General features: G+C 42.4%; 1 protein-coding gene across 3 annotated transcripts in view; it reads left to right on the top strand.

Annotated features, from left to right (window-relative positions):
* Window positions 1-15,618, top strand: part of LOC143784206 (voltage-gated delayed rectifier potassium channel KCNH8-like) — a 730,833-nt gene that overhangs the window by 561,263 nt on the left and 153,952 nt on the right. For all 3 annotated transcript variants that reach the window (XM_077272141.1, XM_077272140.1, XM_077272142.1), the window contains exon 4: window positions 2,417-2,553. In XM_077272141.1, the coding sequence (XP_077128256.1) occupies window positions 2,417-2,553 (137 nt within the window). The remainder of the gene's footprint in view (window positions 1-2,416; window positions 2,554-15,618) is intronic.

Below are 15,618 nucleotides of genomic sequence, written 5' to 3'. Positions count from 1 at the left end.
CAAGTTACATCTACACTGCTCAAAAAAATAAAGGGAACCCTAAAATCCCACATCTTAGATATCACTGAATGAAATATTCCAGTGAAAAATCTTTATTCATTACATAGTGGAATCTGTTGAGAACAATAAAGCCTAAAAATGATGAACGTAAATCACAACTAATATCCCACGGAGGTCTGGAGTTGGAATGATGCTCAAAATCAAAGTGGAAAATTAAGTTACAGGTTGATCCAACTTCAGTGGAATTGCCTCAAGAAAAGGAAATTATGCTCAGTAGTGTGTGGGGCCTCAACGTGCCTGTATGACCTCCCTACAATGCCTGGGCATGCTCCTGATGAGGCGGCAGATGGTCTCCTTAGGGATCTCCTCCCAGACCTGGACTAAAGCATCCGCCAACTCCTGGACAGTCTGTGGTGCAACGTGACGTTGGTGGATGGTGCGAGACATGATGTCCCAGATGTGTTCAATCGGATTCAGGTCTGGGGAATAGGCGGGTCAGTCCATAGCTTCAATGCCTTCATCTTGCAGGAACTTCTGACACACTCCAGCCACATGAGGTCTGGCATTGTCCTGCATTAGGAGGAACCCAGGGCCAACCGCACCACCATATGGTCTCACATGGGGTGAGAGGATCTCATCTCGGTACCTAATGGCAATCAAGCTACCTATGGAGAGCACATGGAGGGCTGTGTAACCCTCCAAAGAAATGCCACCCCACACCATTACTGACCCACAACCTAACCGGTCATGCTGAAGGATGTTGCAGGCAGCAGATCGCTCTCCACGACGTCTCCAGACTCTGTCACGTCTGTCACATGTGCTCAGTGTGAACCTGCTTTTATCTGTGAAGAGCACAGGGAGCCAGTGGCGAATTTGCCAATCCTGGTGTTCTGTGGCAAATGCCAAGCGTCCTGCACGGTGTTGGGCTATGAGCACAACCCCCATCTGTGGACGTTGGGCACTCAGACCACCCTCATGGAGTGGGTTTCTAACCATTTGTGCAGACACATGCACATTTGTGGCCTGCTGGAGGTCATTTTGCAGGGCTCTGGCAGGGCTCCTCCTGTTCCTCCTTGCACAAAGGCTGAGGTAGCAGTCCTGCTGCTGGTTTGTTGCTCTCCTACGGCCCCCTCCATGTCTACTGGTGTACTGCCCTGTCTCCTGGTAGCGTCTCCAGCATCTGGACACTACACTGACAGACACCGCAAACCTTCTTGCCACAGCTCGCATTGATATGCTATCCTGGATGAGCTGCACTACCTGAGCCACTTGTGTGGGTTGTAGAGTCCGTCTCATCCTACCACGAGTGTGAAAGCACAGCCAACATTCAAAAGTGACCAACACATCAGCCAGAATCTGCAGATTTGTTAGGTATATTCACACACCGCTCTGCAGTGAGATCAGGAGCGCATAGAGCGGCAATCACACATCACACTGGTAACCATTACATCTCTCATACTGTAATAACCTCTGGTGGAAGATTCTCATGTAGATTAGTGTTCGGCCCATAGCCTGGAACAACTTATTCACATATAAGAAATTTGTGGATTTCTCTGGAATAAGACATCAGATCACAGATATCAAGGTGTCATTATATTCAGCGTCATATGACCTACATGCCCATATAGACAGCTTAGAAAGGTTGATCCTACTGACAGATTCCCTTTAACTATCCTAACCTTCACTTCCTTGCTTTTTTTCTGTCCATCATTCCTCCTTTTTGCTCTTTGCAAATGTCCTATTATGTATTTTTCATTCTTATTAAGGTGGGCCGGCATATTTTACAAACCATATGTTTGAATTATGATTCTGGACCACATGAACTTTAGTATAACTTGTTCTTCTACCTGCAATATTTGAATGCTGGGTATTCATACTATGACGATTGTGTTAGAATTTTGGTGCAGATTCAGTGCCACAATTTTTAAAGAATCTGCTAACATTCTTCCAGCATTAAACGTGAATATGTCATTTGCTATTTGTTACATTGTATCAGTTAGGCTAGGGCTACACGGCGACATATGTCTTGCGGCAGCAATTCTCGGGAAAATCGCAGAATTATTTTACAGCTCTGATTTTGCTGTAAATAAAACAGCCATTTTTCAGACAAGTTACATGCAACTTGCATTGAAGTCTATGGCACGTGGGGGGTCACTTGCAACTTGCAACCAGTGAAATAAAATCCAACAAATACATATGGAAATATTTGAAATTCTGTGTTTTAGTCACCGCAGGTTGCAAATTAACATCATAGGAAATCACTACATTCAATGTTGCAGTTTGTCGCTACAAATTCAGTGTTGCTCAATACGTATCGCCATGTAGCAATAGCCTAAAGCTAATAAATAGAAAAAAAGAATTCTGTGAACTCAGGTATCTCTTATTTTACTCTGCCTATATGTGTCTGTCCTCACAGATGATGATGATTTAGAGGTTTATACTGACACCAGGCCACCTGGGTTCAACGCCAACCGCAGAAGAAGCAGAGCAGTCCTGTATCACCTCTCCGGACATCTGCAAAAGCAAGATAAGAGCAAGCTCAAGCTGAACAATGTAAGTGTAAACCAACAACTTGTCATATGATCAATGTGGGGAGGGGTCAGTTATGTTATATCAATGAATGTATATTTCATACTATGATCCATATTGGTTAAATGTTTCATAGTCTAGTTGTCCAGTGCAATCAGAAAATAAACATTTCTTGACATTTCAGCTGCATAAAAGGATTGATATGTTATATACTGGAACAGAATGGTCCATAAGGAGATCAGTGGAACTCCCTAAGGGCTATGGCAAAATAATGAGCCCAACAAACCAGCAGAGCAGAAGACAATCCCATTTTGTGATTATTTTGAAGCCAACCACTATTATTTATTTCTTATTGGGTATTTCATAAATCACCAAAGAGATCTTATTAATTATAAAGAATAATAGAATCATAGAATGTTAGAGTTGGAAGGGATCTCCAGGGTCATCGTGTCCAACCACTTGCTCACTACAGGATTCACTAAATTATCTCAGACAGATGTCTGTCCAGCCTCTGTTTGAAGACTTCCATTGAGTGAGAACTCACCACCTCTGGTGGCAGCCTGTTCCACTCATTGAGCATAAACATAATTTTTTAAAATGTGGTGCCCAGAACTGGCCACAATATTCCAGGTGAGGTCTGACCAAGGAGAAGTAGAGAGGGATAATTACTTTACATGATCTAGACTGTATGCTTCTGTTAATACATCACAGAACTGTGTTTGCCTTTTTTACTGCTGCAACACACTGTTGACTCATGTGCAGTCTGTGATCTATTAGTATACTCAAGTCTAATTCACTTGTACATGTGCTGTTGCTTAGTTATAATCGTCCCAGTTTGTAGATGTAGATATATAGCCTTTTCGTATGATGATAACATCAAAGATTATATCCAATTCACAGCAAAGTTGTACATGTTCTCTAAGGAAAGGGAGACTGTCAGCATCAAAACACGGTTTAAACTACTTATATAATTCTATAGGAGACTTAGCTCGTATAAAATTTATACCTGCAGTATAGATTCTTTAGTTGAACAGAAAAATGTTTTTATTTCATGTGTAAATGAGGGCTCCTCCGTGCACTCTTGGTGTGACCAAGGGCTCAGTGCACTCTTACGACCCCTTAATCAACATGACACTCACATCCCCTTAGGTTGATTGACAGCACTCATTTGTCCAGAGCTAGCACTGCCTGAAATGAATCCCCAGCATATCTGCGCCAACACTGTGGGAGCAGAAAAGGTGTGCACACACACACACAATCAGTACAGACTTGATCTCATCCCTCTCTGTTGTCTGCAGCGGCAGCTCACTGCTCACAAGACTACACAGTAGGCAGCGACCGAGCTCTGCAGACCATAGATATTGATGAGAAAGCTCTCACACTGACAATGTGTTTGTGCACACCTGTCCAGCTCATGTAGTGTCCTCAGTCTAAAGGAAGGCGAGTGATATGTTGATTGGGGAGTCGGAACAGTGCACTGCACCCTTGGCCGCCCAAAGGGTGCACCTAGGAGCCATCATCTACATGAGAAATAAACACTTTTTTATGTATAACTAAAGAACATAATGTATACTATAGGTATGAGTTTTATAAGAGCTAAGTTACATAATGGATTGTATAGCTAGTTTAAATGGAGTTTTGGGTATGACAGACTCTTCTCAGATGGATCCAAAAAACCCTGGTCTAACACTAATTTTTATGTATTTTTTAATTGATTTTGAATAGATTTTTTCTTATAAGTTTCTTCCCATCCGAGCTTATTTTCAGTTTGTCTTTTTCATTCTTTCCTCCCTTTTTTCCAGGAGGCAGAATTTTTTAACATTTTTCTGTGAACAACATAATCAAGTACTTGAGCTAATATAGAAATGACACCCACACCTGTGCGTATACTGCTGTTTTGTGGCAAAGAGTATCGCTACCTACACCTGTTAGTAAGCCAAGACTGATGAAAAAAATAATAATAAATATACTACTGTGCCACAAGTGCCTGCAAAAATGATAGTATCAATACCTGCTAGTGAATATTGTATTGCAAACTCACCTTTACAAAAATTGAACTCAAGCGGAGCGCCAGCAACACGGGACAGCTCTAATTAATGCATTGTAAATGAAGTAATATGACTGATTTATAGTGGATGTAAGGATAAAAATCTCTACATTGTTTCCTTTTATAGGGTTAGATATTTTATTATTCACAATTCACTGAAGATCCACATAAGGCTAATTAAAATAGTCTGTAAAATCGACATATAGAGGGTTAAAAGTTGCTTCTGCCTTACTTGCATCTGAATTATTCACCAATAAATTATCTAGTTCAGCCTCGCTGAATAATGGAAAGGCACTTTTTCTGTGACAGATATTTTAGGAAAATGCTATGGAGGGGGTGTCTGTTCTGTGCTGTAAGACACTTTTTTGTGTTTTATTGTACTTTTATATCTCATTGTTAATGTCACATTATTTACAGTGGGCTAATATAAGTGTTAGTTTCTTTCTTTAAATGATAGGTACAAATATATTACTGTGCCTATCACAAATAATATAATCGGTGCTTGCTGACTGTAGCATATTGTTACTATAAAACTTTTCTCCGGGTGGGTTCATGTGTAAGAAGACCTGGACCAGGCGTGCCTACTCCGTGACGAATCCAGAACTGTCAGGGCTGTCACCCTGGTTGCATGGGGGAAAGCATAAGACCGCGGACTGACCTTTACACTCAGGAGCAGGGGGTGCGGCTAAGATAAAAGAGCTGCAGCACACGGGAAATCAGTCCATCTTGGCGGGTACGTGCAGCGCGCAGGAGGGCAGTGTCAGGGCTCCTACTGCAGAGCATTCAGACAGAGCAGGTCCAAGCCAGAAGGGTCTGAGAGCCGTGACCAGAGACTGCCGACAACGACTCATCCGGTCCCCACTGTTACCACTGACCGTGAGGGACAAACCCTGCAGATGAGACATAGACGTGCACACACATCTACAGGGAAGCCGGGTCAGCCGCCGTGAGTGGTTTCCCGTTCTAACTGCTGACAACCGTTTATTGTCTCTGGACTCTGCCAAGGTAAAGGACTGTGCTCTTTGCCGTTCGTCATTCCGCAACTCACCGATCATCAACTGGACCACAAGGAGACATTGCCGCCACCAGGATCCAGGACTCAATCTTCTCCAGGACAACACCGGACCCCTTACGTGCCAAGGTCTTGGCGCCAACACTCACATCCCGAAAGCCGCATTCTGACATCGTTGGACTGATAAGTTTGCTATTTTTGAATTGCCTACCCTATTCACTACCCCTGTTCTCCCTGAGTTCCAAGCCCTTTGTTCAATTGTACTGTTTTACCCATTTTCTCCCTGCAAGGAGTCTACCTGTTAAAAGTAAACCCCATGTTAACCCTTGCTCTGCCTCCGACCTGTTACTGCATCTTGCAACCTGCTCACACATGCACAATTCCAGTAGAATAAAAAAGGAAATAGCCAGCTTACCACCTCTGTGTGTAACAGTACAGACTCCAAGCAGACCACTTGAGTGTTGAATGAAAAAAATCAGGATGAGTCCTGCTGATAAAAAAGCTTGCCTTTATTCCAAATTCATATAAAATAGTGACATGGCATCCATATGTGCAGCTACGCGTTTCGAACACAAGCTGTGTACTTTGTCAAAGCTTTGACAAAGAACACAGCTTGTGTTCGAAACGTGTAGCTGCACATATGGGTGTCATGTCACTATTTTATATGAATTTGGAATAAAGACAATTCCAGTAGCATTGAGAGACAGCAGACATGGCTACTACTGAGTAGCATGTACCATGTAAGCCCATTCGTGGTATGGCAATACGCTTCAAGTGCCTTGACCAAGCCCAATGTACTTACAGGTTCATTTTCATGTAGCTTAAAAGCTTGATTATTCACTGCTGCCACATTGAATTACAACAAAATAGGTAACATTTATATTGTTATACTAAGACTTATATAGCACTAGTTTCAATACTAAAATGGTCCTGACAGATTCCCTCTAAGAGAATGTGTCACCTGGTCAAAAGTGGCCAATTTTTTCTCTTATTTTATTCCTGCTGCTCCAAGTATTCCCAGTATTCCTTAAAGGGGTTTTCTGTCTTAGGGTAATAACAGTGCACGCTGTCCGTATTCTCCGGCACCGGATGCGGGCGGTCGTGTGACTTCAAGTATGCAATTTGCATACTTCCAGCCACATTCTGACTACACTGTGTCCGGCCTCCCTCAATACACTTGCTTTGAGCAAGGCTGAGCCCATCTAGTCAGAATGTGACCCTATATATGCAAATCACACACTTGCAATTACGAGCCTGTTTCACCCAGCATCGAAAAATCCTCACAGAGCAGAGATGGGGGCCTTCCATTAGGTTGCTCAGTATAATTACCCTCTTGCTAAATAGGATAAAAATTAGCACCAAATAAGAAGACCCATATCTCTGGAACCATCTGATGGATTTAAAAAATATAAAACACTGATGACTCAGAAAGTGGCCGCTTTTGATCTGATGAGAGGTGATCTTTAAAGAAAGAACAATAGTAGATGAAGGGTAAAAGCGCAAATATGCCCTGCCTTCATCAGTCTATTAGTACATTCATAGTAAATTCTGCCTCGTTCTATTTCACTGTAGAACGCCTAACACCAGAGAAATGCAGCCTACCATTAAGAGAGAAGCTCGAGCAGCCTGTTGACCTCTCGCACCTGCTTATTTCATGTAGACATTAATACAAATCTGTTGATCGCTTTGTACAGCTCAGTCAGAGGCATAAAGTTTTAACTGTTTTTCAGTGGTGAAAAACAGCCAAGACGACAGCTCGTCCCCTCTCAACTCTGCGGGAACCGATGTGGCACTTAAAAACACAGCTGAAAGGCCAGAGTCGTGCTCTGGAAATTAAAATGTAAGCTGACCTACCCTTTGAATATTACATGAAGGAAAATTTCTGGTATGTTGTCAACAGTTGGAACTGCAGGCAGGCACTTCATATTAATGCAGGGGGTTGATTTATGCAATAATAAAGTACATCGTAGTGAAATACTGAATAATTACTTACCATTATTAATTTTACCACTAAAATATTGTTGCAACTCTATCCTCTATCCTGTTTCCTACTATTAGATTTAAGGATGGGTATATTTTCCATTATGGAACTTATTTTAGACAATGGAGGTTAAAGTAAGGATCTTTATTACCATAAATCAACTTTAATGTGACTTATACAAGGGAATCATGGCATTATAATAAGAAATATGATCATTATAGTTAGACGCTAAACAAGCAGCTTTTGAAAAAACTAAGTGAGGTGAACACGACATGAAATGCTCTAGTGCTGCTGTAACTTCTTCCTAGAAATTTATTGAAGTCATATTGGACAGTTCCACTGATTGCATTTTAATGGCTTAAAGGCCCTCATACAATTCAGATTTAAGAAGCACTCCCATCAAAGTTTCTATCCTCTTGATATATTGCAGGTGCCTGAGTAGTGTTACAATCCATACGAATAGTAAAACAAACTTGGCACTAAAGAGGATCTGTTGCAAAATAAGGTGAGTTTATTAACAATGAATCAGTCCGTAGATGAAGAGCTCTGTTACGCACATGGTTGTGGAACCACTGTGCCACGGTACAGGGAGAGCCTAGAGGGGCGTAACTAAGTGAACAGCTGGTTCTTCATTAGAACCCCTGATGGTGTGGCTAAACTTGAACCCAGGTGGATACCAGCTGCTACCCCAAGATGGACCGTTGAGCCACGGCAACTGACCCCCAAGGAGACAGGGAAGTAGGACCTGCCAGAAACTGGTTAGCACAGTGTTTCTCAACTCCCGTCCTCAAGACCCACCAACAGGTCATGTTTTCAGGATTTCCTAACTACTGCATAGGTGATGGAATTAATGCTTGAGCAGGTGATGAAATTATCACCTGTGCAATACTAAGGAAATCCTGAAAACATGACCTGTTGGTGGGTCTTGAGGACTGGAGTTGAGAAACACTGGGTTAGCAGGATGTACACAACAGGTAGACAGATGCGGCACTGGTACAGTAACATGGGACAAGAACACAGGTAGCAGGATATAGGCTGATTACTAAATTTGCTAAGGTACCTCTCAATGGGGTAGGTTGCCTTAAATATCAGATGCTTCCCAGCGATTGGCTGCATCTTTAGCAGTCCACTGGCTGGGAGCGTGTGCACCCTAAGCACACTCCCAGGAGACTTGGATGCCGTGTGCAGGTCCTCAGAGGAAACAGGCGCCAAGGGAGCGTGGACAGGTAAGTAAACATGCCAGCGTCCCTACAGGGGGAAGGAAGGAGAAACGTACAGGGATGCCAGTGCGGCGTTAACAGTGCCCGCTTCTTATGCTCTCTCTTTTTCAAGCCTGCTAGAAATTTTTGAAGAAGAATTGGAGCATGAATATATTCTTTGGGCTCCCAAGACCTTTCTTCAGGACCAAATCCCTTCCAATCAACTAAGAAGAAATTCTTCCCTTTCACTCTCTTCAGGGCTAGGATATTCTTCACCTCAAAGAGATCCTCAGACATCGTGGAGCAGGCATAAGGATCCTCAAAGAAGCGACTCAAGATGACCAGCTTCTTGAGGGACATATGGAAGGAATTGGGTATTCATAAGGAGGCTGGCAGCTTCAACTTATAGGATACTGCATTAATTTGTTTGATGACTTAAAAGGGACCGATGAAGCATGCTTCTTCATGTGCTCAGACGATTTCTCTACAGTAGCTTTATTGTCCTCCCATATCTTTGAAAAATACTTTGAAAGGGCATCGGCAACTGGTATGCCAGAAGTGGCCATCACCAGAAGTGGAACTCCCGGCTGTTGTCCCCCCCCCCCCAAAAAAAAAAAAAAAGGAGAACTTTCAGAAGATTCACTTATGTGGTTGTTATAGAACTCTGCTCATGGTAAGAGTTTTACCCAATCATCATGATGTGCTTTTGTCAAGTGCCACATGAAGCTAGCCAGAATTTGGTTAATTCTTTCTACTTGTTCATTGGATTGAGGGTGGTATGCAGATGAGAAATCCAGGACTATGTTCAGAAGCTTGCAAAAAGCTCTCCAGAATCTGGATGTAAACTGGACAGATACATAAATCATAAACTTACCCTATAAAAACAGATTTTATTATTCCTTATTAAAACCAGCATGTGGTCACACATCAAAATCAAAACACCGTGAAAATAATTCCAAAATAATTCCAAAACAACCCTTTGGGGATTTTTTGGGGATCCCTAGTATGGTACCTATGCTTGTACCTTCCTATCAGCGGAGGTTGGCACCCTATGGGATACGTATTGGCACCCCCGCTCAGCGATGGCTGCCCCTAATGGCCCTAAATATTTAAATGAACCATATGCTCCCTCCCAATATAAGGAATAAAGGGCACCTCTATATCTAAACAATGATCACTCCTAATTTCTATGGAAACCCTAGTCCCCAACAAAAAGTGCAATAAAAACAATGATGAACACAATCGGCGTTCGGTGGTAACAATAAGCATTTAGATTATAATTTTGATCCGATGCTAGTAAGATAACCATCCAGGAGGATCAGCCTCTTTAAATAGTTATAAATGGTTATCCCCTTATATGATAGGGTACCAAATAGCCATGACCATTAGTCACATTAATTACTGCAGTCCAACAATGTTCTAACTGCCCACTCTGGTCATAAACAAAAGTTCAAACATGGCATATAGACTTGATGGTACTCATCTTGCAACACCACCCGCCAGTTCCGTCTCAACGCGTTTCGCCCCTCTGGCTCATCAGGAGGCCCGATATATAGAATGTGTTCCGATCTGGATATGATGCTTTACAAAGCTGGATGAAATTTTCCACTAGTTCCGGAACGGATGGAAGACCCGGTAATGGGGTGAATTGCACCATCTTTGATAAGCATTCCACCACTACCCAGATAACGGGACAGCACAAGGACACAGGAAGATCTGTAATAAAGTCCATGGCAATGTGCTGCCAAGGAACCAAGGCCACAGGAAGTGGTAGGAGTCACCCAAATAGGAGTTACCTAGGAGTTTTGTTGTGGGCACAGGAAGGACAGGTGGAAACAAACTCCATAATTCCCTTACACATGCTGGGCCATCAGTAGTGATAATATATGAGCTGAAAAATACTTTTTCTGCCCATGATGCCCGGCCACCTTGGAGTAGTGCCCAATTGCAGAAATCGACTTATTTACTGATTCTGACTCCAATGTCTTACCAAGCGGAATTTTGTACAGATTTACCAAAGCTGTAGTAACCATCTTGGATGGCTTGATGATTGGTGAGGTTCCTACTCTTGGTCAGTGGACAAGAAGGATCGGGAAAGTGCATCAGCTTTAATGTTTTTGTCAGCTGTCCGGAAATTTAGAAAAAAATCAAAACAGGCAAAGAATAATAACCACCTTGCCTGGAGCAGGTTCAGTATTTGCATGAACTGCAGATAGGCCAGGTTCTCGTGGTTGGTATAAATGATGGCTGGATGAACTGCTCCCTAGAGAAGGTACCACCACTCCTCAAGAACCATCTTGATTGCTAACAGCTCTCAGTTGCCAATCAAGTAGCTGTGCTCTGGGCCAGAGAAGACTTTGGAGAAAAAAACACAGGTCACCATATGGCCAGAAGGGGACTTCTGAGTAAGAGCTCCAGCCCCAGAAGATGAAGCGTCTACCTCCAGAAAGAATTGTTTATTCACTTTGATTCAGTGTAATACTAGAGTGGAGGCTTGTTACAGGGAAAGAAAAGCATTCTCAGCCTCTGGAGTCTATACCTTTGGATCATCTATCTTACAGATCATGACAGAGATAAGAGCAGACCGGGACCAAAAATGTGGATTAAATTGTTGGTAGTAGTTGGCGAATCCTAGGAATTGCTCGTTAGTTTTAACCCATCAGCCACCCGAGGATGGACGACATCTTCTCCGTATCCATCTCCAGGCCTGAGCTCGAGATGATATAACCAAGAAAAGGCAGAGAGGATTGTTCAAACACACATTTCTCATATTTAGCGCAAAGGCTATTCTCTCTGAGTCGCTGCAGGACTTGGCGAACTTTCTGCCTATGTGAGTTCAGATCTGAAGAGAAGATTACGATATTGTCCAGGTAAGCTACAACACAATGTTAGAGGAGATCTCAAACGATATCATTCACAAATTCTCGAAAGATAGCTGCGCATTGCTTAGCCCGAACGGCATAACTTGGTATTTATAATGATGGTCCCAGATGTTGAAAGCCTTCTTCCACTCATCTCTTTGACATATCTGGATGAATTTGTATGCCCCTCGCATATGCAGTTTGGTAAAGATCCTAGCTAGCACCTATAAGGTGGTCGAACAACTCCAAAATCAATGACAATGAATACTTGTTCTTAACGGTGATCTGATTGAGCCCTCTATAATCAATAAAAGGTTGGAGGGTCCAGTCCTTTTTCTTTACAAAGAAGAAACTGACTCCAGCTGGAGAAGAGGACTTCTGAATGAAATCTTAGCCAACTTTTCCTTAACATACTCCTACATGGCTAGAGTCTCTTCCTGGGACAGGGGAAAAATACAGCCTTGTGGAGGTGAGGATCCTAGAAGCAGGTCTATATGGCAGTCGTATGGTCTATGTGGAGCTAATGTCTCTGCTTCTTTCTTGTCAAAGACATCCGCATATAACAAGTCGGCTGATGGTAATCCCGACACACAAGATGGTGCCACTGGCAGCTGGACTGGTCTTACAGGTACAAGACACTTGACATGACAAGACTGATCCCAATGAAGCACCTCTCTGGATCTCCAGTCAAGTATGGATTCATGCAAGTGGAGCCACAGTAGGACCAGAAGTAGTGAATGAGACAGACTAGGACGCCCGTAGAAGGCGATATTCTCAGTGTGCAGCATCCCAATCTGGAGCTCTACTTGCTCGGTGACCACTCGTATGGCTCCAGATAGGGGCTTCCCATTAACAGACAACAAAAGCAACGGAATTTAGAGTTGTTGAACGGGGATTTGGTAGTGATCTACCACAGCTTGCTGTTTGAAGTTCCCTGCCGCAGTGGAATCCAGGTACGATGTGTGAACAAATCGGGAACCTCCACAAGCCACAGATGCGGTCAGGAACAATGATGGAAAGAAATTGCTCTCACCCATGGTAGCCTCTCCTAACGGCCCTAGGCTTAGGAGTTTTCCGGCCTTTTAAGACAAGAGCAAATGTGGTGACTGATATCACCACTATAAACTGAGGAAGAAGACACGTGAGGGACACCATCTTGGGTAGAGCAAGCTCTGTTCCTCAGCACACTTTATACACCAGTACCAAATCCATGAAGTAATAGTATGGTGCTGTAAGTGGTTAAACTCTATGGATAAGTGCAGTATTAATTTTAAAATGGATTGCAAAATGAATGTGTAAATGATGCCTAACAATAACCAATCCTTCTGTTTCCTTTGAAGAAAAGATGCCACCAGACGCAACTTCTAACTCATTTAGATCACATGCACTGGTGGTCGCATGTGTATGTGTATGGTGGGATGGTTAAAGATAGCGGACAGCCAAACGAGCATTGAGCTGATGCTGTCTGAGTTGTACAGGCTCCATATTTCTAGTGATATGCTATCAGTGTTTCTCATGAGACAACCTCTTTTAGTAAGAGAAAACCTTTATTCCAGGTGCACACCTTATTTTCCATTCATAGTCATCCGACAAAACATCGAATCGTACTTGGACCAATGTTAATTTATGGGGCCACACACAAGTCCGATTTTTTTCCTTGGAGTGGCTTGGTCCAAGGAAAAAAATCACAGCATGTCCGAGTTTGATGGAAATGCACTCGGTCATGCAAGTCAATGAGTCTGAGTACAGCCCAATTTCCATGCACTGATACAATGGAGAAGATGAAGACATTTTGTTCTCCATCTTATTCTCACAGTGTGCTACGATCCTCTCATCCAAAAGAATTGGGTCACACTATGCTGACACTCTGATTAAACTCTGATCCGAGATCATGTATGCTTCAAAGCAATGTTAACACATTGGGGATAATGTTGTCAAGAAAGAAAATCTTAATTTGTATGAAATCTTTTTTGCTACTGATTTTCGTGTACAAAAAACCTTCTAGTATTGCAGTTGACAATTGTCGTGCTTTACCTGAGAGAAATAAAAGCTAATCTCTGAAATTCTTTAATTTCTGTAAAAAAGATAAATGCAACTGTTTCTAAGAAAGGAACAGATATGAAGACACAGGGTCGAGTAGTTAAATTTTCACTTTTCCATTTCCAACTTTATGTCTTATTTCTTTGTTTATCGCTATGCTACATCATGAATTTATTTTTGAAGCGTCTGGAGAGGAAAGGGAAAAGAAAATCGATTTCTGTGAAGAAAAAAAAAAGCATGGAAAATTCTACCAGTTCCCAATTAGTGAGTAATAATGAAAATGTGAATGTAGTGGTGAAAAGCAGGTGTTATAATGTCGGGACTTGGCCTCTGTCTACATTATAAACCTGACGCCACTCAAGCACTGACATTGCACCTTTTCGTTCTTGAAAAAAAATCTAATGTCACCACCTTGTGCTTGATTGATGCAAAGAATAACAATGATTATTCTTTATCGGCCATAAGTGTAGTATGAGAAGATCACTGAGGTCGTGATGAGTGTCACTGTAAAATAATACTTGTAAAGCCTATTTTATTTCTCATTTTCTGAGCTATTGTATCCTTAAGAGATTCCCAGTGAAAGTATTATTCCTTATCTCACAGGTTTACACATCTGGCAGTAGAAAGCCCTCAATGCTCCGGTATCAGTTATTCTATAGTTATTCTATAGTTATCCTTCCATACAAAGTTTTACAATGCTTCAAAGAATATATGAAGACGTTTGCACCTTGTGTGCCTCCGTATGGTGCCTCACAGCCTCCATATGGTGCCGCATCATAAAGATATTCTCACCTAGAAGCAGAGGATGCCTACATCTGGAGGGGAATAGCACAATTTTTTACTGTCAGATTCATGTGGAATCTGCCAGAAAAGTCCTCTGTATTACAGTGTATGATATTGGTGACATATGGAAATATAACAACACAGAACACCATGGAGTACAAAGAACACCAAGAGGGTAGAATAAAACCAAAAAATTATTTATTGGATCAGAAACACATACAAAAAATGCTAGCCAAATAATAAGGCATCAAAGAGAAGAGGGGAATAAGTACAAGAGACATGCTGGCACAGCAGGAGGAACAACTAGTACAGATAATAAAATCGCCAAAGGTGGGAGAAACAAACCCCAATCAGGTGGGTACATGTGAAACCATCACAACCATAATAGGTATGGATCAAGGGGCTGCCAGTAAGTACTGTGGACTATGCCCCATAGAGCAAGCCCCCGGAAACCCCACGTATCCTGGAGATTGTTTAAAGCTCACCCATAGTAGCTGGCATGAAGTGTAGATCCTCCCGCTGAGACCCCTTGACGCGTGTTTCGCGTAGATGCTTCTTCAAGAAGGGGATATGGAAATATAGTAGAGCCCTATAGACTTCCAACATTTCATACAGGAGCCCAACACAGCCTGTAGATGAGGTTTGCACGCTCTTATCTGCTAGTCTGCAGGAGCCACTAAGAATGTTATAAAATGGATGGCTAAACTTCATCTCCTTGTTACTTTTATATCCCATCACGTAAGTACATTTATAAAGACCATTTTATACACATCATGTTATCTCTTGCTTTGTTAACTGTCACCCCTTTTTTAATAAAAACATGCAACACTCATCTTCTGGACCAGGACCACTCCTCCATGTTTAGCTCTACATCCCCCGTCAGTCCACTGGCGTCCGGCGTGGGCGACACCTAAGCACTGCAGACAGTTATCAACCACTGATTGGTTGCAGCATTCACATTTCTTCCATGTCTGTTATTTCTGCTTAGACTAAATGTGAACACTCGTAATTCCCCCACCGGATGTTGATGTCAGGGGACCAATGGAGCAATGCAGAGATAAGTACATAACAGCAAAGCCAGTCTTGGAGGTGAGTATTTTTTACATTTATTTAATGTTCCAAGGCCCATTAATAAGGGGTTGACTAGTGGCAGACAGCCCCTTTAA

This window comes from Ranitomeya variabilis, chromosome 7 (genome assembly GCF_051348905.1).
Source record: "Ranitomeya variabilis isolate aRanVar5 chromosome 7, aRanVar5.hap1, whole genome shotgun sequence".
Classification (NCBI taxonomy): domain Eukaryota; kingdom Metazoa; phylum Chordata; class Amphibia; order Anura; family Dendrobatidae; genus Ranitomeya; species Ranitomeya variabilis.
This window is presented reverse-complemented; position numbering and strand designations above follow the sequence as displayed.